General features: G+C 52.7%; 1 protein-coding gene across 4 annotated transcripts; it reads left to right on the top strand.

Moving 5' to 3' along the window:
- KAT7 (lysine acetyltransferase 7) lies at positions 1 to 26,133 on the top strand. 4 transcript variants are annotated; one of them, XM_075561646.1, is made up of 15 exons: positions 2 to 186; positions 3,245 to 3,392; positions 4,699 to 4,875; positions 5,458 to 5,697; positions 8,266 to 8,348; positions 11,389 to 11,478; positions 12,790 to 12,888; positions 16,024 to 16,134; positions 17,689 to 17,880; positions 20,164 to 20,253; positions 20,509 to 20,649; positions 21,589 to 21,682; positions 23,400 to 23,546; positions 23,985 to 24,091; positions 24,620 to 26,133. In XM_075561646.1, the coding sequence occupies exons 1-15, from the start codon at positions 172 to 174 to the stop codon at positions 24,719 to 24,721; spliced, it is 1,836 nt and encodes a 611-aa protein (XP_075417761.1). In that variant the 5' UTR covers positions 2 to 171; the 3' UTR covers positions 24,722 to 26,133. The 4 variants fall into 4 exon arrangements, with proteins under 4 accessions (XP_075417763.1, XP_075417761.1, XP_075417762.1 ...); XM_075561645.1 differs by having other exon boundaries at positions 3 to 186; positions 3,185 to 3,392; XM_075561648.1 differs by lacking the exon at positions 11,389 to 11,478 and having other exon boundaries at positions 1 to 186.
- Positions 26,134 to 26,157: the final 24 nt, after the last annotated feature.

Genomic DNA, 26,157 nt, shown 5'->3' with positions numbered 1-26,157 from the left:
CAGCCCGCGGCGCCTGCGCAGAGGGCTCTGGACGCTGGGAGGCAGGAGGCACTCGGGATCGTCCGCAGATTAGGGACTGCTACAGAGGCCGCCACGGAGCCCGCAGGAGCCACCGTTCCTATTGCTGCTGCCGCTGCCCGGATCGGGATCATCGGGCCGCAGCCGCCGGCAATGCCACGAAGGAAGGTGAGAGGGCCGGGCGCGGGAGGATGGCGGGTGTCTGAGGCCACTCGATCGAGCAGCGGGACCTAGCTGGCCACGCCTGGCAGCGGCGGGACTCCAGCTTCCTGCTCCCCCGAACTTGGCTCCGCTGCCCGCTCGCTCGCGCACACCTAACCGAAAACTGCGGGCCCGACCCTGGCCGCGGCCTAAGCTTGCGACTGTTCCCGCCCTCGGCTAGGCTGGATCGGAGGCGTTCTTACCGTTAATTGGCTCCCGAAACGCCCCGGCGTGCATCGATTGGCTGGTGACACAGCCCGTTTGGGCTCAACGGTCACCTCCCCGCGTGCGGGGGCGGGGCCGGGGCCGGGGCCTCGCGCGCCGCGTCCTGCTGTAGGGAAAGAGCCCCCCTCTCGCCATTGGCTGGCCTCGGCCATCTGTCCCGGGGGGCGCGGTGGAGCCGGGCTCCCATTGGGCGGCGTGAGTCCCCGCCCTTCCGGGTGGTGATGCTGCTAGGTGTAGAGGCGGGGTCGGGGAGGCCTCCGTTTCTCTGCCACCCCCCCCCCAAGGTGGGCACAACAAAGGTGGGGGTTGAGACGGCAGGAACCGGGGCTGCGTCCTTAGGATCCGGCGCAGGCTTGTTGCCACGAAGCTGTACCTTTTCCTTATTTGCTTTGCTTGGTAGCGCCCCTAGAACGCACTTTGTGAAATAAAGAAACTTTCTCGCATTAAAAGGGACTTAACATAGCATCTGGAAACAGCCCTGCGCCTGTACGTCCGAGCCAACGGAAGCCTAGTGGTGTCCCCAAACTGCCTTTGCCACGCAGAATCAGAAATGCACAACCGACCCAATTCATCAAATGCTTATTGACTGCTGCTTGCTCGGGATTCAGAAACTAATCGGACATGACCCTTGGCTTAAAGAAATCACTGTACGGTAGTGGTTTGAACTTGGCGAGTTATATATAGTAACTGTCGGGGGAAGCAGGTGAGAACGCAGTCTGTTAGAGGTAGATGGGGAATGGAGAGAGAGAAGGGGGTCAAGCCAGGAAGGAGTGGTCAGAGATGACCAGGGACTCAAATTCCTTGATGATTAAGACTCCACCATCAGCCCCTTGGATTTCTGTGAACTCTTGCCCATGGTCGCAGTTCCTTTCTGGATGGATTACCCTTGAACTCTTTGAAAAGCTGGGTAGTACTCTTGTTGGGTCCACAGGAATTTTGCTCTGCTTTCCGTACACTCCCATTGAGTCGATTCTGACCCCTGGCTCCCCTCAGGTCAGTGAAGAACAGTGCCCCCACGGAGTTCCGGAGGCTGTGAATCCTTGTGGTCCCTGACTGCCACGCCCTTCTCAGTGGCTGGTGGCTGCCGGCCTGCCACCCTTTGGTTAGCAAGCCCAACACTTAATCCACCTCTTGGCGCAGGGGTTCGCAGCCTTCCTAATGCCATGGCCCTTTGGCTTTATTTTTAATTACAAGTAAGAAATTTTGTCTGGAAGCAGGGTGGAGCCTGGGTAACAGTCTTCACACCCCGGGTGCTCATAGGTGGGCGTGTCTGCATGTGGATGGACCTGGCTGGAGAAGGATAGAGGAGCGGTGTCTCGGGTCCTAAGACCACCAGAAATAGGTGTTTTCTGATGGTCTTAGGCGACCCCTGTGAAAGGGGCGTTTGCCCTCCAGGTTGAGAACTGCTTTCTTAGAGGCTTTCAAATAGATATTTCTACTTTTATATTGTCTTCTAAAATGACTCAAGTTGGCACTGGCTATTCCTGTTCCAAACCAAACTCACTGCCATTGAGTCCTTTCCAGTGGCATAGTGGTTAGCGTTGGACTAACTGCAGGTCAGCAGTTTGAAACCACCAGCTGTTCAGGGGGAGAACCATGAGGCTTTCTACTCCTGTCAAGGGCTACAGTCTTGGAAACCCACAGGGGCAGTTCTGCCCAGTCCTAGAGTCGCCGTGAGGTATTTGTGATAAGGTGCACCACATGCAGGGGTATTACCGAGTACCCAGTACAAAGACACAAGTTTGTGTTCCCTGGTGACAAGACCTATCCTTAACTGTCTGGAGACTGTAGTTTATACATCTGTTTAGTGTCATTGTGTATATATTTTGCTGTGGAAATTTTAAGGTCTTGCTTGAGGGGACTATTTTTAGGATCGGTGCAAAAAGGTTTTCCTTTTCAAAAGCCTGCAGAACGAAGACTTCCTGTCTAACAATTTTTAAAAATTGTGAATTCCAAATACAAGTGACCTCATTTTCCAAGTGATGCTTGTAGCTCTGGAGGCCTGATGGGGCTCAGCTCTAAGATCAGACTCCCCAGCTGCTCTTCAGGAGGACGAGGAGGCCGGTAGAGGCCATGTACTCCAGCAAAGACTCAGCCTCAGGAATCTCGTGCACGGTCCCATGAGTTGGAATTGACTGGATGGCCTCGGGTGGGGCTAAAGTCCTTGAGGCTAATCATAGACCCCCTAGCGTTGATTGGAAAGACCTCGCTTGTTTGAACGCCTTCATTTGCAACCTGCCCTTTTCACACTTTGAATTACTCACAAGGAGAGGCCTCAGGATAGATGATGGAAAATTTGGACGTTTTTCTTAACACCTACGTTCTCTCAAGTTCAGAGCTGGCTGTCCACTGTTGCTATTTTGAAATAGTGTTGGAGTTTTCGTTGTGAATGGGATAGATGTTAATGGGGACATTGAACAAAAGCTTCCCCCAAGGTACAGGGAGCTTGCCCCTCCCTACATTGTTCCCCACGTCATGGCCTTCCACAGGCCCGCCTGATGCCAGCCAGACCATTTCCTGTTGGGTGTGTTGATTTCCGGTTCGTGATGTGGTTCAGAATTTGTGATAGTCTCCACTGACTTTCCTTGTACTTGCACCTGCTGTGTGCCTGGAACTTGTATCACATGCCATGTCCTCGCTTAAGGGGAACTGGCTCTGGGCTGGGAGGTGGGCTGGGTGTGGAAGCCTTGCTTAGGTTCACACTGGGGATTTTCAACCTCATGGTGCTTTTTATTTCCAGTATTGATACAAACCCAGAGTCAATGCTTCTGTGCTAATGTCCGGATCTGTGGTGTTACAGAGGAATGCAGGCAGTAGTTCAGATGGAACCGAAGATTCCGATTTCTCTACAGATCTCGAGCACACAGACAGTTCAGAGAGCGATGGCACTTCCCGCCGGTCTGCTAGAGTCACCCGCTCCTCCGCCAGGCTCAGCCAGAGTTCGCAAGGTAAACGGGGCTGTCTTCCCGACCAAGTGCCGCTCGTGTTCTGTTAGCTGACCTCTTGGCTGGGTGCAGATGACAGAATCTGGTGATAGGCAGGGTGAAGCATCCCAGAAGTTTCAGGTCCATGCAAAGGATGGAGCAGCGTGCTCTTTCTTAGAAAGTGCCCTTGGCCAGGCCCTGGACCTGAGCAGGAGCTAGGAAGTGTGTGGGCCGTGGGTGCCGCATTAGGCTGCGTTAGTGCTGCAGATGCTCCATGGGGGAGGGATGGGACTGTCTGCTGCCTCAAGAACACAGCCTCGGACACACTTGGCGCTGTCCTGCGTCTTGTCGGGTCGTCACCACAATAATGACAGCGGGTGTGTGTGTGTGTGTGTGTGTGTGTATTCGTTAGTGTGTCTAGTTACTAGTTACAGAGGAAGCTCCACTTACCAGTGTAGCCTGTGCAAGATGACCCTCTTGAAAGTGAACCTTAGACTGCATTGGGAGCGGACACCCCATGCCATCGGTGTGACTGCCCTGGAAGCGGGCACACGGATCGCCTTGCCGTGTGCTAACTTGTTTCTCCATAAAGCTGAGCGTCCAGCACCTGTAAGACAACCAATGAACCTGATAGAATTTATTCTTGTGTACAAAACTCGCTTTCATTTCAGCTTCGAATTTCTTTTTTCTCCCCCACCCTTTTAAAACCATCTAGACTGCTGTGTGGGTCAGATTAGACTTTGCCCTCCAAAAGAATTTGAATGGCTCTACTTTTGCCTAATCCATGCATGTATATGGCTATTATTTTGCCTAAACCTGCCAGAGAGGGTAATCAAGAAGAAAATAAGTCCCAAAGTAAGGACATGTTTGTGTACTGGTGTGCCGTTCGTAACCGAGCCATGGTTTTATGGTGGGTGAAGGGTCGAGAGAAAGGATGAGCTAAGAGGGAGAGAACTCTGTGTTCTGGGGCTCGGACACTTTGCCATAGGACAGGATCGTGCTTACTCTTCATAATGACTTCAGTTTTCCCGATTCTACAGATCAGGGAGCTGATGAACTTGACCACGAGGCTGCAGATAGCGTGCATGGTGATCAGTCTTGATCCCCGCTTGTAAATTCCCACCACCACGCTGGGTAGCATCTCTAGGCTTGGGCTCGGCACTCTTGCCTGTGTTTTAGCTAACAAAACAGGGATTGTAAGAGTTTGTTGAATTTTGTGAAAGATGAGGAGTACCACCTACGTTCTCACATAGTTTACACACCAGTCTGTAGAAACACAGATTTCCTCCTTTTTAACTATGTTATTGTTGTCTTTTAAAATTGGACTCAGATTCCAGCCCTGTTCGAAATTTGCAGTCATTTGGCACGGAGGAACCTACTTACTCTACCAGGAGAGTGACCCGCAGTCAGCAGCAGCCCACCCCAGTGACTCCGAAAAAATACCCTCTTCGGCAGACTCGGTCATCTGGCTCAGAAACCGAGCAAGTGGTTGATTTTTCCGATCGAGGTGAGTGGGTATGGCCCGGTGCAGGCACGCTACCGAAGATCTGGTTGGTAGCCTGTAAGGAGACCATGGGGTGAACGGGTAACACTGAGGACCACCGGCCAGGGTGTGAATTCAGCCAGGGGTTGCTGTCTGCCTGATGCCGGGCTCACAGCTTGCTCAGACAGTTTGGTCCCAGAGTAGTTCTTTGATGTTGCTGGCCTCCCTTTATTACACTGAGTATTCTGGAGGTCCAGAGTGGCTGGGATCTGAAACGGGCAGGAGGGACTGGGGCCCTCACAGGCACAGGTGAAAAAACCTGGAACCGGGGTTTCTGCCACCATGCTTAGCCGCGCGTTGCTGTCGGCCTTTCTGAGCCACAGTGACCGAAAGTAGTGGGCGCTGTAAGCTATTGAGGCCCTAATTCACCGGCCCAGATCGCAGACCTGTGGAGCTCTGCTTCTCACTAATTTTATCCTGCTCTGGAGAGTAGACAAGCGGGTGAAAGTTACTGATCAAACGCTAGACACCGGCTCTGGGAAGCCCACGGAGTCTTTTAAGTACATGGACGCCCTCCACCAGGTTTACAAAGTGCTTTTGCTTTAGAAACGAAAGCCACGGCGGATCATGACGAGTCCCCACCTCGCACTCCGACTGGAAATGCACCTTCTTCGGAGTCCGACATCGACATCTCCAGCCCCAACGTGTCCCACGATGAGAGCGCTTCCCGGGACATGTCGCTGAAGGGCTCAAGCAGTGACCTCTCTCACCGCCCCAAGCGCCGGCGCTTTCACGAAAGCTACAACTTCAACATGAAGTGTCCCACCCCCGGCTGCAACTCTCTAGGTGGGTGCGCCCCGCGGCACAGCTCCTTATGGTCTGGGGCTCGTCGAACCGGGCCGACCCGGAAAGGCCGCGTGTTTCTACCAAGAGGCGGTGGAACGCCTGTGCCACGGAATTTCACCTGTAGACATGGTGGGATTGGTGGATGTAGATTCTTCGTGTATTCTCAAAATACATCTGTTTTAAAAGGCTGTGAGACGTTGGCCTTTTCTAACTGAAGTTCCGTCTCAGGTACTCACAGTTGTGTAAACAAGAGAAAAATATTTCTTCTCTGACAAGTGAGAGCAAACTGTGTAGGAATTCCTGCCATGCTTTGAACCACCTCTGCTGCTGAGGTGGGCTCAGGTGGCAATCACTGGGCTTCACACTTGTGTCTGTTGTTGGGAGGTGAGGCCTCTCCCTGCTGGGGCTGCTTTTCTTTTTTTTTTTATTTCTTTTTTTTCTAACCCTAACCCTAACCCATGGGGCTGCTTTTCAAATCCAGCCTTCGCGAGTGGCCTTCGAGTCCAGGAGCAGACAAAGCAAGAGTTGGTGGCTGCAGGCTTGCTTTGTTTATTTGGGGCTTCAGCAGTGGTTGCTCAGAGGTCAGCCTATCTACAGTGCTCACAGAGCAAACGCTCCTGGAACTCCCAGCAGTCATCGCTGAAAAGAAGAGAACTGTTTTAGGTCTAGATTAATTGGCCTGGGGCAAAGTAATGCAGAGCTAAGAACAGAAGATCCCATACTCTTAAGGTGGTCAGAAGCTGTACTTAGCATCCCGTGTGGCTGCTTTTCGTTTGCATACGGTTGAGTCCATGGTTGCTATGCGTCCAGCTCTGTCCTACATTTTGAGATGCAGTTACAAACATAGCAGATTTCCTGCACTCCTGGGATTTCTGTTCCAGCCGGGGAAGGAGAGACGGGTAACTCCACGTGCCCATCCGCTGGAGATAAGTGCCTGTGCTTTCAGAGAAGGGCCCTCTTCTGTGACCTGTGAGGAGCAAGCCCTGAAAAGTGCGAGTGAATCACTTAGGTGTCTAGCGGCGGGGGAGGCATTGTGGGGTACGAGGCCAGGTAAGTGCTAAGGGCCTGGGGCAGGAAAATGATGAACAAGTTTGGGAAACAGAAAAGGAGATTAGATCCAAGGGTGGGGGTGGGGGAGCTGCTGGTTTTGTTGTTAGGGCAGTGCCGCACCTCAGAGGAAAGTTTACTCCGACCCAGCAGCGGCTGTCAGTTTGGGAAGTGTGAACTCCCAGATCTGTTTTTGATCCTGCCTCCTGACCCTTGGCCAAACAGAGTGTCATTCATTTGAATGGGGGGGGGGGGGGGATGGATATAAAAGTACTAAGTGTTTATGAAAAAAATTGACTTAGAATCATTTGCTCAAAAGTTAGAATGCTTACTTAGTCTCTTAGGAAAGCTCGCTAAAGCACAGACACTGGCGTGCCTATCAAGTTGTGCGGATCGCTACCATTACATTGTTAACATACAGCCGGGAAGCCAATGGCAGCCTGCTTGCCCGTTTTTCCTCCAATACAAAGCTGCCGGAATACGCTTTAAATAGCCCAGTGTCTCCTTTAACCAAAAGTGGATGAATGTCTTCTTTCCGTGCAAAAAAAGGTGAATGAAATATTTGCGATTCAGCTTAGCCATTAAAAAAAAAAAATCTCATCAGCACGGTCTCCCTGGCCCTCTCAAGTCTTAGCTGTTTATAAACCTCTTGGTTGAAAAGACTAATAAAAAGCTAGTTCTGTTCCTTTTGTCGGTGCTTTTGGAAAACCCCATGAGAAGGGAGAGAGGCAGAGCTGCTCGGTCAGAGAACGGAGCTGCTGCAGTGTTGTGGCGAGTCGCTGCCCAGGGCAGATGGGCCCAGTGCTGGACAGCTAGTGGGAGGCTGGCACATGTAGCCTGCCCTAGAGGGTGATGCACCCGGCGTAGCCTTGGTCACCTCAGGCGCCACAGCCCGCCTGCCAGCAGCAGAAGCCACGGGGAGGCAGGCATGTCGTCCTGGTGTTTTCCCACCGGAAGGAAAGCCCACCCCTGAGGCAATAGAAGCCTCGGCTTTTAAGGAGAAGGCGTTTTCCTTCTGGAAAGAGTGTATTTCATCTAGTTCAGGATGATCAAACTGTCTTCACTTTGATGGAGCCTGTGTCCTGCTTGCGGAAGCTTTCTTTCGGTCTTTGGAAGCAGTTCAATCCCACTTGGCCGGCAGGGCCCAGTAGAAAGACCAGTGCACCTGGTTGTGTGTATATGATTTGATTAATAACAGCACGGTGTGGTTCCAACACAAGGAAATGTTCCTGCTTGTAATCCGCCCCTTCGTTATAATGTGCATGCAGCTTTCTAGCATTTCGAGACGGGAGGGCTATGTCCGTACAGAAGGAACATCATTGTCCTTCCTGACCCAGCCTGTGGCCGGAAGCCTCGGTCCCGTGGGTAGGGCACCACCCTGACAAGCATTTGGCTTGGGGGTACTCAGTCTGAGGTCAGAGACATAGTTGAGAGCATGAGGACAAAGTTGGCAGTGCAACCCCCACTCTGGATGCTTTCCCTTCTGTTGTGATGTTGATTTCTTTTCCTCTCCGGCGACAGGACACCTGACAGGAAAGCACGAGCGACACTTCTCCATCTCAGGATGCCCGCTCTACCACAACCTCTCCGCTGACGAGTGCAAGGTAACGGTCGCCCTCCCTCCACTCCGCTCGCCCTTCCTGAGAGCCGCTGGCGCTGCAGAGACCCTGGCAAGCAGTGGGCCGGGAAGAGCCAAGCAAACACAATTGTAGAATTCCTTTGGAGAGGGATTGGCGAGGAGATTATCTGGAGATGTTGAACGTCAGCCTCCCGGGCCCTGATTCTGTCCATTGAATATTGTCTTCCAAGAGATGGTGAGGGGCTTCGTCCGCTCAGGGATAATTGGCCTCAAGGTGCGGTCCAGTCCCGACGCCCCGAGTTCTAGGCTTTGAAATCGGCGAAGCCCTTCCACTGCGCTCACATTTTCCTTCGTTCTGCTCCTGTCTCCGCCCAGTTCTTCTCTTTCTTTGCCCGTTTCTGCTGAGTCAGCCATGTTCCCGCACTCTCGGTCAGTCACACCTGCTCTTGGCTAATTCCTCGAAACTCCCGAACACTGGCTCCTATGTTGCCTTTGGGCTTGGGCGATAAATTACTGATTGTTTGTTTATTTTGAGGGGACGGATCCTTTCGGAGTGGCGCCTAAGCCCTTCTCTGCCCCTGTCTTGTCACTGCCAGGCTCGAGGGTGGAGCCAGGGAACACGGAGGGACAAGCAGGTGTGGGAAGTGAATTCATTAGATGGCTCTGGTGATGTCTGGGGCAAGTTACCCAAAATGGTCAGATCAATGTTATTTGTTATTTTTGCCACCGTTCTTGGCCTTGGGATCATAGCCAAAAGGGCTTCTATCCGAGTGAGTTCCATTGTGAGGAAAACGAGGTTGCTGAGCTCGTGTCAAGGGACCCGTTGTGGCCCAGCGGTCAGCAGGTGGCTCCTCAACAGAAGACTTCTAAACCCCGCTGGGGGTTCTCCCGCTCCTTGGGAGAAGAGACCGGGTGCAGTCTAGAACGGGGAGCGTGATGCCCCCAAGAGTGGTCCTGGCCACGTGGCACAGCACAGCAATGACTCGCATTCGTTGCCCGGATTCAGAGATGCGTTGTCTTGTTTGTAAGTAGACCGCAGTGAGGAAGCGGCTTTAGTGTGTGTTTAGGTTTACAACAGGGTGCCGCAGACTTTCAGTGCCTACGTGGATCTCACGGTCGAAAACATTCATCTGACTCTTCCTCAGTCCGAATCTTTTGACTAAACAAGGCACCGTCTTCTACTTTGCATAAGATTAAGCGGTTGTCTCCCGGCGCCTGTCCATCTGGAGCGCAGCTGACTACAGAAACAGCTGCCACCTGTGTGCCAGCGGCTCCTGAGGCGCTCGCTGCCATTTCCTCCCAAATGACTGGTCCCGGTTTGCGAGTTGTCCTGAGTGATAGAGCTGATACTGTGGATGGCTTCTCACGGACCCTCTGTACCTTTCAGAAAGTGTGTAGTTACCTTGAGCTATTTATTTGTGTAAAAAATGAAGGAAAACGTTCCATTTTGATGGAAAATTCTAAAAAAATGAAAGAAAGCATCTGTATCTAATTTGCCATTGCCGCCTCCCCTCCCCCTTATTTTTTACTAGGCTCAATGTAGTCCATCTTTAATGTACTTGGAGGAAAAGGAGAATTTATGAAAGGTGATTTATCTTTACTAAATGTATCTTTACTATACATTGCTCATAGTTATGAAGTTTTGTAGAACTTTGAAAGTACCTACAAAGACTTGATTTCCCTTGAGTTTTCCAGTTGAAGGTTTGAGATGGGAGCTAGACCGTTTTTAGTCTGGCATGTACTTCTGTGGCTGCGTGTGTAACAGCTATCCCCGGGGCTCAGTGAACAAGGTGAAAAGACAGCCTGCGAGGGCCTGACATTAAACTTACAATAGAGAGAGACACAGATCGGGATTTGTCCCAACGGTGACTGCTGTGAGGAGCAACGAGAGGAGTCGTCCAGAGAGCGCCTGGAGGGGTGGAGCTGTTTCTGCTAGGTCGTCGAGGAGACCTGCCTGGGGATGGCATTGGATCTGGGGGAAAGGCAAGGGAAGATCTCAGGCAGCGGTCCTGTCCTCAACCTTCCTCACGCTGCGACCCCTTCAGACAGTTCCTCATGTGGTGGTGGCCCACCTCCACTAACTACAGAATTAAGTGATGTTGCGACTGTTATGAATCGGGGGACCCCTGTGAAAGGGTCGTTTGAGCCCCAAAGGGGTCGCGGCCCCCAGGTTGAGAACCGCTGCTCTAGGGGATGAGTTACAGTATAAGGTGCCCAGGCTCTGCGGGACCGTGAAGGACCGTGCAGATTTTGCGCTGGTCTTTTCTGTGGCGGTGGACAGCAGACTGACCTCATCAGGGGTGCGATACTATTTCTTAAGATCGTGTTTTAAAAGGCCATTGCTTGTGTGTGTGTGGGAAAGGGCTGGCAGGAGGTTGTTCAGAAGTCCTGGCACAGGTGCTGGCCAGGGCGCAGGGCCGTCTCGGTGGAGATGAAAGAATTGGCTGGAGAGAGGGTGCCTTTTGACTCACTGATGGATTTGATGTGGGGAATCAGGAGTGGCAGTCAAGTGTGTTGGGCCCGATTTACTGTGTAGCTAGTGGCCCTATTTGTGGATCGGAGGAAGGTTTGTGGGGGATGTGAGTTCTGTTTCGATGCCACAGTTTCAGTGGAGAAATTGGACATAGGAGCCGTTACTTCCCAGGTGATGGAATTGAGATGTTTTCAGATCTAGTGTGGCTTGTCTACGAGCTACAGAGCTAAGAGTTGTGTAGAGGTGAGCCCGGGTTTTCTAACCGCTTCTTTGCACTTCCTCACTGTGTTCCTGTACTTCCTCACTGTCCTTAATCCTGTGTCCAGTGGAAAGAGTCCAGGCTCAGAGTTAGCCCTTGGCTGTAGCACCGTTTGGCTGTGATCATGTCACGTCTCTGATTCGCAGAAAGTGGTTGAGAAAGAAGAGAACGCACAACCTGCCAGCCTTTCCATGTAGCGATTACAATAATAAATGTACCAGCCCTGTGAAATACAACGTGCAATGTAAACCCGAGGGATTGCTGTGTCCTGATGCTTTAAATAAATGTCGTCCTAGTGGCAGGCGGATTTATTGACGTTGTTGATGGTTGCAGGTGAGAGCGCAGAGCCGGGATAAGCAGATAGAAGAAAGGATGCTGTCCCACAGGCAAGATGACAACAACAGGCATGCCACCAGGCACCAGGTACGGGCCTTGCTAAAGCTCTGGCCGTTCCGTTAGAGACCCAAGTGTCGGCTCTCCCCTGCCCCCGAACTCGCTAGGCCTGCCCATGCCGATAGTTTGCTGCGCTCTGTCAGAGTAACTGATCTCGAAATCAGAGACTCGGACTTGTGTTTGCTTTTCAAGTAGAACGTGTTTACCAAATAAAAACCTGTCTACCTTATAAATGAAGGGATCCTGCTTCCTGATCATAGTAAGTGAAAGCTGCTTGTCCTTGCTGCTCCATGTCCTCACAGCCTCATGTCTCCAGACTTAGCAGTGACTCCGTAGCCCTCGCCACCTGTTGTCTGTGCGGCTCTCTTCTGCCTCAATATTCCCTTGATTCCAGGACGCTGCTTTGTCCTCATCCTCCCTGGTCAGCGCCAAGCATGCGCACCTCACTCCTTGTTTCTCTCTCAACGCCTTTCATCTGTACTCTTGTGTTTCTGCTGAGAATGCTCTTCTCTGCCCCCAAAAGAGAGGCATTGTACATCAGGGCATTGTGCCCCCTCAGGGGCTTGGGGATTCTTCCCAAATCTCTTCCCCTCATTAATAGTTTCCCCGTTCTGAAACCTCGGCGCATCACGCTGCGCAGAGCTGGTTCGGCGGGAGTCTGGGGGGGCTGGGGGGGCGGTGGTAGTGGGTGAGGAGGGCGCCGTGCGGCAGAGGAAGCATGGCTGTAAGAGAGCGTGGGCTTTGGGACCATCAGTCTTCCTCTCTTCTCTGGCTTCGTGGTTTCGGGCACTTCCGCTAATGTCTCTCATCGTATTTCCTTTTTCATAAGATGGGGTTCATTAGACTCACCTGGATGGGTGTGGTTAAGGGGGTAAAGCTAAGCCGACTGACTAAAGCCCCTACCCCAGTGCGTGGCACAGATAAGCACTCCCTCAGGAGTAGCTAATTCCCCATTGTATTGGGTTCTAATTCATTTTGTATTGCTGCTGACACACACGTCACTACTTGGGCATCCATCAGTCAGTGATTGTTGAATTTAACTGATCTTTAATACTTGTTGCTCTGCTGGAAATTTCCATCCTTAATTTATATTCTGTTTGGGTTAAAACACTTAAGTTGGCCTAACAACCCTTATTGACTGGCAGGGAGGACAGTGCCCATGTAGGAATGGGCAGCTTGCCATGAGGTTCACAGTGGGACTCTGAGACGTCCAGTGTTCACTGGAGTGTGTGCTTCTGTTTCTCTCCATCCCCCCACCCCCCCTTAGCGTGGGGACATGCGTGCACACACTTCATTATGAAGCTTAATCTTATATTCAGTTTTCTAGCCTTTTCTTTTCAGGCCCCGACAGAGAGGCAGCTGCGATACAAGGAGAAGGTGGCGGAACTCAGGAAGAAACGGAATTCTGGTCTGAGCAAAGAGCAGAAGGAGAAATGTCTGGTGAGTCACAGCTGCTGTGGCCAACCCCGTGTACAGCAGGACGCCCCCGCCCCCGTCCTGCGCCTTGCTCACAGCTGTCCTCGCACGTGACCCGATTGCTGGAATCGCTGTGGCAGTCCATCTCCCGGAGGGGCTTCTCTTTCACCGCCCTCTACTTGACCAAGCGTGTGGTCCTTCTCCAGGGGCTGGTCTCTCCTGACAACCTGTCCAAAGCACGTGAGAAATGGTCGGCCATCCTGGCCTCTCACGAGCATTCTGGCTGTCCTTCTTCCAAGATGGATGTGTGTGTGCTTTTGGCCGTCGTGGCAGTCATTCACATGCACCGGTCTGCTTGGGCTCGGTGTCCGGCTCTCCCCTGCCCGAGGCCATTGATGGTACCATGGCTCGGGTCAGGTGCGCCTGAGTCCTCCCAGTGCCTCCTTGCTTTCCATGCTCTGAACAGGTCTTGTGCAGCAGCTTCGGGTAATGCACGTCCCTGGACTGCTGTGTCTGGTGGACGCCCTCTCATTTGACCACGGGGGTCTCTAAGCCTCCGCCCTTTCAGCTTCATCATTGACACAGTGCTCCCCACACGGGTGCTGAGAGTAGAGACCGGAAGTCCTTGAAAAAACAAAATGCCCTTCATAACATACTTGATCCTTAGGTCATAGGTTCCCAGACTTACTCAGCCCACCGCCCCTTGTCAGGGGGAAAAAAATTACTCTGTGCCCCAGACAGTGAAAACTTTGGTAATTGCGCTCATGATCCAGGTTAGGGAGTAGCTGTTTGCTTCTGCAGCCCCCCCGCCCCCCCGGGGGTGGTGCCCCTCATTCTTGAAAGGCTGCTTTAGTTGTTTGTAAACCTCACTATAATGTCACAGAGTTGCATTTGCCCCTTGGAACAGCTACTAGGCCGTCTCTGCACGCAGTAGTGCACTTGTTTTAGTGGGAAATAGAATTCCATTAATTGATATTAATCAAGGATATTTATTAATAATGTTCAAGAATAATACTTTTGTCGTATTTTTAATATTTCATAAAAGTAGTGTCTGCTTTGTAATGAAAAATACAGAGTAGTTTTTAAAATTACCCAGAAGAAAACTCGGGCAGTTTGTATTTTGGCATCGTCTTCTCGGTTTTTATGTGCACATCTCCAACCTGGTTTCCATCATTGGGCTCGTAATGCAAACTTTGAAATCCTTTTGTATGGGTCTCGGGTTTTTTCTGGTTTGTTTTGTATAGCTCTCGTTTCTGGTTTTTTCCTAAACCCTTTCAAAACTTTCTGCATTTAATTTCATTTCCTAGCTAGCGATTCATTGTGTTTTAAACATCCTAATGTATGCTTACTACTGAAACTTGCCAAATTGCCCACCAGATGTAAGCGGTCGTTGGCTTCTTGAGCGCTGTTTTCCCAGTCTCTTCCCGACCCTTTCCGACCCGGCCCATAGAACCGGAGTAGTCGCTCAGACAGAACCCACGCTCCCGCCACCTCATAGCAACCCTGTCGGCGTGGCACCTGGTGGAACTGGCCCTGTGAGCTTCCGAGTCTGACTGTTCCAGGGCGTGGAAACCTGTCCTTCCCATGTACGTCGTCAGCAGACTAGGTGATGAGCTGTGTGGCTGTGCAGACCTAGGACAGAGCAAACAGGCCCAACTGCATTGTCTTACAAAAGGTAAAGGTAGGCATCGAGCAAGGTGAGGGTCTGTAGCGGACACACCTACATCAGGTGCTGGTGCTTCTGACGACGACGGTGGTCTTGCACTGGGTGAGAGTACTGGGCTGTAGGGTCCCCCGCTGGGCGATCGCCCCTGTTCTGGCTGGTGTTTTGAATCCGCAGGTTAGGTAGAATGGAATCCTGATGTCCTGGCAGCACTGGTTGGACTCTGTTGTGCCCAGCACTGTGGTCTTGTTGTGTAGAGGCTTGCCACCCTTTGTCAGGATGAACGATTCTGCCCGGTGGTGGTATTTCATCTGTTTGTAGATGGAAGCAGATCTGAAGTGGAAGCCCCTGATACTTTAATCTAATAAACATCTCCTTTCCAGTCCTGTGGGTTCGGTGGTCGGAACTCACCTTTGCTGGTTAAAAAAAAACAAGGAAAATGATTGCCTTAGCTTTTCTAAAATGCTCTTCTTTTTTAACCCTTATGAAGCTGCAAGGATTAACTAATGCAAAAGCATGCACCACTTGGGGCCCCGATCAGCCACCAGAGGTGGTAAGAGGGCGATTGACTGGTGAATGGTTTCTTCATATGCTGATGTGTGCTTCCTGGGATGAGCTTCCCTCCCTCCGCTGACCCTGACTACCATTCCCTTCCTTTCTTTGCATGGGAGGTGGAGTTCCCAACAGTGGGAAGGGCTAGAATCCAAGGTTTAAAAGGGGGCCTTTCCCCGGTGGACAGTCTGTTTGGGAAAGGAGACTTGGCTGCCATGGTAAGCTTTCAGAATTATGTGTACCTGTCGCTTTCTTGCTGTCTGCCTTTGACTGTGTTTCTGCTTTTGGTTTTCGTTGTGAATTGCATGAAGGTTAACACGGAGCGATTTCCAGTTCTACATTTTTCCCTGCTCTGACTTCATGCTTGGTGAAGCTGTGTAAAGGTGGCTAGCCTGATCCCCATGCGCTCCCACCAGCTGGCAGGGGGCATCTACCCACCTCCTGCGGGCTGGGTCGTGGTGACTTCCCTCGGGACCGCTTAGGCCAGCCGGGAGACTCTCCTCGCTTTGAAAACCTTACACTCTTGAGGCTGAGATCGGCTGCACTTCTCCAACTTCAAGTATGCCCCTGAGGTTCCTCCCGGAGCTCGGGATTCCTAAGACGTGGAATGCCGCTGGGTGTGTTGCACTTAGCTTATTTGTACTGTCACATGTATTTCCAGATAAAAAATGTGGTTTGGCACGCTGGTCCTTGGGGTGCCCATTTAGAGAAGAACCCCTTTGAAAGAGGGGTGGGAGGATTTCCACTGCGGGGGCAGCAGACTGAGGGTGGGTCTCTCTGGCCCCTCACCCCACCCCATAGTGTGTGTGGTACAGAGTTGGGCAGCCTGGCGGGTCCCAGGCCCTAACTAGTTGATCACTGCACCCAGCCTTCTGGTTGATGCGCTTCAAAATGCAGTCTCTTAGCAGCAGGGAGTCAGTCCCATGCTCCGGTTCTTTTCCTAGGAACACAGGCAGACCTACGGGAACACTCGGGAGCCACTCTTGGAAAACCTGACTAGCGAGTATGACTTGGATCTCTTCCGAAGAGCGCAAGCCCGGGCTTCGGAGGATTTGGTGAGTATGGAAACTTTCCAGCACTTTGACCTGACCGGCCAAGAGAAATGCTCAGGAGCCCCTTGGAGGGGCCGGAGTGGAACCTTGCTGCCTGCATGTCCCCTCCCCCCAGCGGTCCTTGGGCAGGCTGCCCTGCCCTTTCTTATTTAAAACTAGTCACCCCTCCTCCCTTCTCTCTCCTCCACCGGAACTCCTGAAGCACCTGTTTGCTAGATGTAACAATAGGTGCCCCTTTGCCCCTGGTGGGGGGTTTGCAATTCTGACTGGGAAGATACCCACCTCGCCCGGAACTCCGCCTTTCCTGTGTTTGCGCCCAGCTCCCAGCCTGGCCTAGGTTCTAAAAGGAGGAAGGAAGAGTTCCGAGAGAGTGGGAAAGTCAGGGAGTCAGAGATTCCCGGGAGCTGCATTCAGTGCTCATGCCACAGGCTCGATGTTTGCAGAGAAAACTTGTCAGGAAGGTGCCACTCACCTTGTCCCCTTTGCTCATTTCCTCCGACTGTGTTGGATTCTTCACTTGCAGGAGGGCTGAGCTGGCGGCCCAGACAGCTGTAGGCGGCGCCAGCGGTGGCTGCTGGTTTTCCCTGCCCGTGCCAGGAACAGCATTCCTGGGGCTGTGGAAACGATTTCTCTAGGCGGCTCCTAGCTAGTGAGGGTGGAGACGGAGTGCCCGAAATGCTTTCCTCCACCCCTAGCGTGGAGAGCCCTGAATTGAAGCCCACCTTCCAAGAGCGTTTGTCGATAGGTCCTGGTGGGAGTGTGGCCACTGTGGTAAATGCCACACGCATGCACGCAGCTTTCGGGAACGCTGTGGGTTGCCCCCAAAATGTCTCATTCTGCAAAATCTTTATAAGGGTGGTGGGGAGTTGGTATTGATGGTGGATACATCGACAATTCAGTCTGGCGAGGCTGACAACAATGAGGTTTTACCCAGGACTGGCTTCTGATGTTATGTAAATAATGCGCATTGGCTAAGCCCATCCATCTAGTGCAGGTTTCTCATGGGTCGGTGCCCAAGCTGGTGTTTTACTAGGCGCACATAGTGTCCCACGCCAGGACCAAACCAAGCCTCTGCCATCCCCCAGTCAGTCCTGCCTCCTAGCAGGTAGCAGCGCTGTGCAGGGTGTCCAAGACCGCCTCTTCTTTTTCCCTAGAGCAGCTGGTGACTGAGTTGCTTAAGGCAGTAGAAAGTAGAAGGCCCTCCACTGGTGGTTTCAAACTGTTGACGGTGCGGTTCGCACCCCAAAGTACCACCACTGTGCCAGCAGGACTTCTGGTGGTCAGTCCCGTGCTGTTTCTAGAGGGCCACCCGGCCTCCTGGACGCGCGTGCGCACGAACCCACACTCCCTGCCATCGGGTCAGTTCAGGGTAGGACTGCCCTGTGGGTTTCCCAGATTGTGACTCTCGACAGGAGTGGAAAGCCTTGCCTTTCTCTTGTGGATCAGCTGGTGGTTGGAGACCACTGGCCTTGTGGGTGGCAGGCAGCCCATTGAGCTGCCACCAGGGCTCCTGGAACCCCGCGTGCATCCTAACCCTCCTTTCACTTCTGGCAATAGGAGAAGTTGCGGCTCCAGGGTCAGATCACAGAGGGCAACAACATGATTAAAACCATTGCTTTTGGCCACTATGAGCTCGACACCTGGTACCACTCTCCTTACCCCGAAGAGTACGCTCGGCTGGGGCGTCTCTACATGTGCGAGTTCTGTCTAAAATACATGAAGAGCCAAACCATCCTGCGCCGACACATGGTAAGCAATCTGTCTCTGGGGGGCGGGAGGGTGTCCGCTCCAGGGGCTCTGGTTTGCCCAGCAGCTGCCGCCCGGGCTGCCTCAGGGACCATGCTGGCATGGGGTGGAGGCCATACTTGGCGGGGGGAGGGGAGTGGGAGGTGGTTGTGTCTACCTGCGGTTTTTGTGTGTCCCAGCCCAGATGGGAACAGGGCCCGGGCAGCATGCATGGGGTGCCTTTGTAGATCCCTGGCAGCTGGCCTGGGCCGCGCTGGGCCGGGGAGTGTTGTTGGCTGCGTTGGTGGTTAAGGAAGTGCACTTGGAAAGTTTCTACAGTTGACAGCACCAGGCCTTTGGGGCTGCAGATTCTCCTTCCCCTCAAGTTAGTGCTTTCTGGAATCTTAGACGGGACGGACGACTGTTTACTGGGGGTTTGCAGTTTCGAGCCATTGTCTTTACCTTCTCTTTCTGCCCTGGAGGAAGTGAGACTCCGGCGTCCTCCCTGGTTGCTGTCGTGGTCATCTTCCTGGTCTGGTGGTACTGCATTTTTTAGGCCCCCACCCCCCACCCATGTTCTCCATCCTGAGTACCCAGTGTGGTGGCCTTGTGGCCCGGGCCCAGCACACACACCTGTGGTAGGGAGGTGATGGGCGGGCGGGCTGTTGGAGACACAACACGAGGACAGTGGCACAGGGAGAACCGGCTCCTGGCGTAGAATGAGCTGGGGAGAGGGACGCTGCTTCTGTTGAGGTGGACAGCCTGCCATGCGTGTCCTTTGATTCCTCCTTGTCTATGGATTCGTTGACTCCGGCCAGTGACATGGCCCAAAGTGTCTAATCCAGCGGTTCTCACCCTGTGGGTCTGGACCCCTTTGGGGGTCAAATGACCCTTTCACAGGGGTCGCCTAAAACCACCGGAAAACGTATTTCCGATGGTCTTAGGAACCGAGACACGGCTCCTCTATCCGTCTGTGCTACACCATGCTTCAAGACAAAAGTTTCATTGATTTTATTTTGCCTTATTAGAAGTAAATATTTCACAATATATAAGTAGGTTTCGTTTTTGTGATGAATCACTATGCTTTCGTTATGTTCAGTTTGTAACAATGAAAATGCATCCTGCCTATCAGATATTTACATGACAATTCATCACAGTAGCAAAACAACAGTTCCGAAGTCGTAATGGAAATAATGTTAGGGTTGGGGGGTCCCCACCACATGAGGAACTACACGAAAGGGTCGTGGGCTGAGGAAGGTGGAGACCCGCTGCTCTAAGTGATGCAAAGACTCCGTCAGCATTTGGAATATACGAGGCTCTCCGTGTGTCGTGTCGGTTAGGACAGGCAGTTGAGCTGGTGGAACCGTCCTTCCGAGCCCTGCCTCCTGTGGGTCCTCCGGGGAGTTTCTCTGGCTTCTCACCTTTGTGATTGTTGAGTGAGGTGGAGGGGCCCTTTCTCGAAGCAGCTCTAGTTTTCATGAATTTTGGATTTGCACCTAACAACTCAGAGCATGTATGGGTCTTGAACTGACAAAAGCTGTGAGAGAATGTGTTTGTTAAGAACTGGCCAAGATCCGGACCCATTTTAAGGGCTCGATGGGAATGGGCTTGTGTACGTGTTTGCAGAATTGAGCCAGTTACAGCCACACGGGGCTGCCTGCTACACCAGTCAGCACGCCCCGCGGTGTCTGGACTTGGGGAGGGGCTGCCTGGTGGCCACGTGCACTTCAGCTCTCTGCTGTTCACGTTTCCTCCTTACGGAACCGCCAGCGCTTCTCGGGGAGGAGGGGAAGGAAACGTTCTTTATCAGGAGCCCTCCCTTCTCTAATCTGAAGAGGCCTTAGTGGTGCGGTTGGAAGGAGAAGTTACTGGTAAAGGTGAGAAGGCGAGCGCTTAGCGACTGAAGCTGCTGCTGATAAGCGGCTTCGGGGCTTCCTGTTGGCGGGAGGCAGTTTATAAGAAGTGAGGGCCTTTTTCCTTATCTGGCTTTTACAGTGGTGGGTGGTTTTAATCTCCTGGGCTGACACAACGCCAGAATATAATCCAGGAAATTTGCTCCAAACAGCTGTTAAAAAAAATGCCTTGGGGATGAGGGGGCTTCCAAAAGTTGTGGAAGCTGGAATTTTGCGTGGACTTCTGAAGCGCCCCCCACCCCCATCTATCTACCACCATGACTCAGGGCCGGTCTCTCCTTAGTTGTGTGCTTCCGAGGCTGCCCCTCTCCGCCTGGGAGCCCTTCGCCTGCTGAGCGGCAGGCTCAGGGGAGGATTTGCTCCCCTGACGATGGAGGATTTCCTTCTCTTACAGGCCAAGTGTGTCTGGAAACACCCACCCGGTGATGAGATCTATCGCAAAGGCTCCATTTCCGTGTTTGAAGTAGATGGCAAGAAAAACAAGGTAAAGAAAGAGGCGTCCAGAAGGAGAGACGGAGGCGTGGCTTGTGGAGGCAAGCCGTGACGCTGTGCCTTCAACTGTCGCAGTGTGTTTTGTCTGTGTTGCACCTTGTTGAGCAGACAAATAGAGCCCTTCTGTTGGACAAAACACACCACTTCTGTTTCATTCACACCAGTGGTATGACACTCTGTGTTAGGCCTTTATCTGATAGGCTCAGAAATCACTGACCCACACATGAACTCTATTCTCTGCTTCCAGATCTACTGCCAAAACCTGTGCCTCTTGGCCAAGCTGTTCCTGGACCACAAGACATTATATTATGATGTGGAGCCCTTCCTGTTCTATGTGATGACAGACGCTGACAGCACGGGCTGTCACCTGATTGGATATTTCTCCAAGGTCAGCAGGATGTAGAGATTAAGAACGAGAATGGCCAGAGCTGGGTGATTGGCACTGGCAAACGGGTGGATCAGTCGCTGGCAGGAAGAGGTGGCACCTTGGGCAATGACGTCAGGAAGAGATTGGTGGCAGGTGGGGGTGGAAAGAAAGAAAAAGAAACCCATGTATCAAAACTTGTTTAATGAAAATGGTTGCAGATCTTTATTAACAGCTCTTGTTTCTCAACTTGAGGGCTGGCGCTGCCTGCTACTTTATGGCGAGGGCCCAGCCACCTCTCCTAGCTGACGGTGGAGTAATACAGGAATTTGTTCTTTGGGTCCAGTGCTTTACCCAGGCTTCTCCTAGCCTAGCCCTTTAAAGACTGAAGGCTGGACTTTGAAATAACTTTAATGTATTCGTTTAAGTGCGGCAATTCACTGGGTTCTCACCTGGTCACAGAATCGTACAGTGATAAACACAGTTACACAACACGCTTAGGAGCCCGAAAGAGACCGCAAGCCCATTGGGCCCCGTCTCCTCAAGCCCCACCCCTAGCTAACCACGAACTGTCTAGAAATGGCCTGTTTTGTACGTTTCCTGCCAGTGAAATCGTCCGATGTGGTCTTTTGTGACTGTGTGTGTGGGACGAAGCCTGGGAGAGCTGGTTTCCCTGCTTCCCCCCGCCGCACGTAGCTTCCTCCGAGGAGGGCTGCTGCCCACCGGCTTGGCGGCCTTCATGTGCTTGCCCTGCTCTGTGACTGAAGGCCACCCAGGGTTGCTCCTCCAGTGAAATTGGGTCGGGGGCTCTGGGATGCGTGGTTGTGGCCATCAGCGAGGCCGGACGGCCAGCAGCCACTCTCCAGGACTGGGTAGCTAGATCTTTGGCAATTAGCTTGTTTTTTGTATCTGTGGGAGTGCCGACACCTTCTGACCTGCTCATCTGTTTGCTCTTGATTTTAGGAAAAGAATTCGTTTCTCAACTATAATGTGTCTTGTATCCTTACCATGCCTCAGTACATGAGACAGGGCTATGGCAAGATGCTCATTGATTTCAGTAAGTGAACTGCTCAGTCCTCCCTCAGGGCAGGGCTCTGTGACTATTGTCTTCTTGTGCTGAGGTCCCCACCCCTGGCCTCCAGTGGGGTGCACTGGTATTTGCTTCCCTGACAAGTGGGGAAAGGCTACATACATGCCACCCATCTGCCAGATGCCCATTGAACATCAGGTGAGACCCAGACTTTGGTTCCAGTGCCATCCAATTGGTGGCACACAGGGACCGCGCCACGTGGCGTTTCCAAGGAAACCGTGCCTTGTCTTACTCCCTCTAGTGGCTGGTGGGTCCCAGGGCTGCTTTCTGCGAGGACATGCACGCACACACCGCTGCAGACCCGTTGCCGGAGAGTCGGGATCTCGCTCTTGTAGAGGCGATCCTGACGCCGAAGGCAAGCGCTGAGGCGGAGTAAACAGGATCCAAAGGTTTGCCATTAGATGGCATTTTGACAGTGGACTTCCTCGAGTTGGTCTATGCCTGCCCTCATTTTTAAGCCATTTTCAAGGAGCTGGATCAAGAGGGCAAGGTCCAATGACATGGGGTGGGGGGGGTTATACCTTTACACTGGTAATATACCCTAAAGACCTTGCTTTTGTGGAGTTTTCAAGACTGTACAGAATTGTCACCATCCTGTTGCTTCTGCAGTCTTGTTTGAGCTGTGTTCCCACCCATCATTATTTTGGCATCATCTCTAAGAAATCCGATGCGCTCCGCATCCCACCCTGTCCTTCCTCTCCACTCCTGCCTCCCCCAGGGAAAAATGAAGTCCTTCATATCCCATACAGTATTCATACGTCCCTGGAGGTGTCCTCTTCATTGTATGCATTTTACAATTGATTTTTAAAGCAGACACAGATAAGCTGGGTCTATTTAGTTTGGTTGTGACTCAGTTTTTATCTCAAAATCACCACTCTCTTTTTCCTTTGCTGTTTATCGAAGAAAGTGGATGTAGTCTTACCTACTTTCCACTGATAAACATGGTTTAATTCCAAAGACCCAATCATTGTGCACAAATTGGCATTGCATGGGAATGGAGGATAGGATGACCACCTCAGAGCAGAGTGAAGGCTCGTTACGTGATGCCAGCCCGCCCTCAGTACTCTGCCCTTGAGTCGTGGGGTTTCCTTCTGCCATGTCATCGATAGTAGATATCTTACTATTACAAATGCAAAATATCGCATATAAGGAGTTGATGGGTGAGGCGTAGATAGAGGTACGGGCCCTGCAGTGCACCCAGAGTATGGGTTTTGCTGAGTTCGTCTCCCAACTGGTTGATGAGATTGAATGTTGCATGTCGAGATGCTACATTTGGAGGCATTACGCGAGTTGGGTTTACACACAGGCAACCCCCACCCCACCTTCTGCTTCATAAGTGATACCAAAATAAGCGTTAAAGCGTGAAATTTGAAAACTGGAGCGCAAAGGCTACCTGATGACAAAGAAGAGGCTTTCTCCCCCTGTCCCAGCACACACAGTGATATCACTGCCAACCTAGCTTTTTGAGAAGCCTTCCGGTGTGTGATGCCTACGAAAAGGAGACGCAAATCGGTGTTCTTCTGCCTTTGTTGGTGCGGAGGCAGCACATGGTACTAAACAGTTAGACGGCGCCCCGTTGAGTAGCTGGCTCGAAACCACCCCCAGGGTGTGGTGCATTGGTCTTGCTCTGCGGATGTAGAAGATGCCGGCCAGAAAAAAAGCCTGTGTGTGTTTTTCCTGGCAGGTTATTTGCTTTCCAAAGTGGAAGAAAAAGTTGGCTCCCCAGAACGCCCCCTCTCAGATCTGGGGCTCATAAGCTACCGCAGTTACTGGAAAGAAGTGCTGCTCCGTTACCTGCATAATTTCCAAGGCAAAGAGATTTCTATCAAAGGTTTGTTTGGGACACAAAGTGTTCATTGCACTCCTGTTATGTAACCTGTTACAGGGCCCGTCCCATTGAGCCCCCCTCCTCCCCCGCAACATGGGCCACTCAACAGACCACACACCCACTCTCTAAGAAGACCAGCCACACCCACCCAGTGTTCTGATGGAAGGGACGAAGTTGGGTGTGGGGTTTTTTCTTTAATTTATTGGGGGGTGGGGTGGCTCTTACAAGTCTTAACACAAACCGTCACTCGTTTGGGGTAAGCAGGCTTGTACATTTCCAAAGTGGGTTCTCTCTGACCTTGATTTTGAAGGTATCGGCCGGGGTGTCCTGTAGTAGGATCTCCTGCTGGAGCCCTGCCGCAGGAAGCCCGTTGGGGTGTCCTCAAAGGGGAAGGACGTGTGACCCCGGGCCAGACTCGGGAGCTCTGTGTGTGTGTTTCAGAAATCAGCCAGGAGACAGCGGTGAACCCTGTGGACATTGTCAGCACTCTACAAGCCCTCCAGATGCTCAAGTACTGGAAAGGGAAGCACCTGGTTTTAAAGAGACAGGTGAGAGATGCTGCGGGGCCTTAAGGACCTGTTTGTTCCCCCAGCCCCCACCGCACAGATAGCTTTCCTCTTCAAGGGGAAGGCCCTCCTGTGAGGGCCTTAGGCTAGTGGCTTGGTTTGGCTGAGGTGCCTGTGTTGCCTTTGTTCAGCTTATCTTCTACCTAGTCTTATCAGAAGCTTTTGATAAGCTCCTGCCTCAGATGTGGGTGACTCCAGGTCACGCAGCTCCAGGTAAGCAGCTGGAAGCTGCTCCCACCATTGCGCTCTGATTGGGAGGGCTTCTCCCACGGAGGGAGGGAGGGAGCGTCACCCCTCCCGCACTGTCCGCCGCACACCCTCTTCTTGCACGCCCGAGCTGATTCTGGTGGATACAGAACATTCTCCCCTCTCATGGGGGAGGGCGGCAGAAATGGATTTGGTGGGAAAGTGTTCTGTAAATCACAAGCCCCCTCCCAGCCGGCAGGCACTGTGGGGAAGGTGTGTCCCGGCCATATGTGTCATGTGCTCCTGTCTCCTGTTCCCCTCCAGGACCTGATTGATGAGTGGATAGCCAAAGAGGCCAAAAGGTCCAACTCCAACAAGACCATGGACCCCAGCTGTTTAAAATGGACCCCTCCCAAGGGCACTTAAAGTGTCTGTCGCTCAGAGCCAGCGAGCCCCAGCAGTAGGAGTCCGTCCGTCTGTCACTGCAGTTGCTCTGGTGGTGGGCACGTGCAGCATCCTTGGGGAGGCCACCCCGCGGGACTGTCCTGGCTCCGACCTTCGTGTCCACTGCAGACGCTGGTTCTGAGGAACTGTTGTATCGGCCTCAGTGAGGTTGCCTGGATGGGCTCTGGCCCTCATAGCACTGACCCCAGGAGTTCTGTATGGTACTGTCCCTGTCCAGTCACTGGTTCTCCTCACGTCCTCCAGCCCCATGAGGTTGTGTTGTGTCTTCTAAACGGTCTGTCATTGTGCTTCTTGCCTCCAGATGCGTTGCCACCACCGGGGCCGGTCCAGTGACCTCTGGCACCTCTCGTGTGGGGGTCGGGGAAGGAGGGGGGGACACTTCTCAGCACGTGTCCTGGGAGGGAGCTTCAGTCGCTTTGGGGTTCGTTTGGTTTTTAGTTTATTTTCGTGTCTTTAAACCCCTCTGGGTTTACTGAAGACCCGCTTGGATGGGTGCCAGGCTGACCAAGCTCCGAGTGCTTTCTGAAGCGCTTCCCAGGGATTCTCCTTGGACCCGGACAGCCTGGCAGCCCCTGGAGGAGAGAGCAGACTGGAGGCCGCCCGGGGGGCAGTGCAGGGGTGGCTCCCCGTGTCGGTTCGCCTCACCAGAAAGCACCAGCTGGACCTGGCCGCTCCCCTTTACTCCTGCCCCTTTTTCCCTTTGGCACATGCCGGCATCGTTGCCGGCTGCTCCTGTTTCACGTGAGCTGGTGGGCTCTTGCCTGTACCTCTTAATCCATTGCATTGATTTTTGTGTCCCAACACCCTCCAAGAACTAGAAAATCATGTCCATAGCTCGGCCCCTGACTCCCAAGGCAGAGCTGCCACCCTGCCAAGGTCCACGCCTCCCACAGTGCCTCGCCCGCCCGCTCGCCCATTCTCCTCCAGTCCCTGGCCTCCGGTTCTGGCAATGTTCAAGTAGGTAGACCCGCTCCTCCCGGCTCCCCGGCCCGGCCCACTGTAACCTGCTGTCTCAGCAGCTTTTGACGTATGCCGTCACCCTCCCCAACCTGCTCTCCGGCGACACTGCCGTCCTCACGGGCGGCCTCGCCACAGCCCGGTCATTGGTGCCTTTCTCTGGTCGTCGTCTCTGCACACTACTTGCTCTACTTGCTAGTCACCCTGGGGTCTGGGGAGGGGCGCTAATCTTAAGCATGCTCCTGGCAGCTCCCCTCCAGATTCAGATTCACCGTCAACATTTGTCCAAAAGCAGCTGCACTCGAGGGGATTTCTTCTGGGGTAAAGGCCTGTGACAGGGGCGGAGTTCTGTCCCCCACACATGGTAGAATGTGCTGTTCTATGTCGACTGCTCAATAAAGCATGTTCTCTGCTCACGGCTCTGCTCCCAGGGCCTTTGA

Source organism: Tenrec ecaudatus, chromosome 10, assembly GCF_050624435.1.
Source record: "Tenrec ecaudatus isolate mTenEca1 chromosome 10, mTenEca1.hap1, whole genome shotgun sequence".
In the NCBI taxonomy this organism is placed as follows: Eukaryota; Metazoa; Chordata; class Mammalia; order Afrosoricida; family Tenrecidae; genus Tenrec; species Tenrec ecaudatus.
This window is presented reverse-complemented; position numbering and strand designations above follow the sequence as displayed.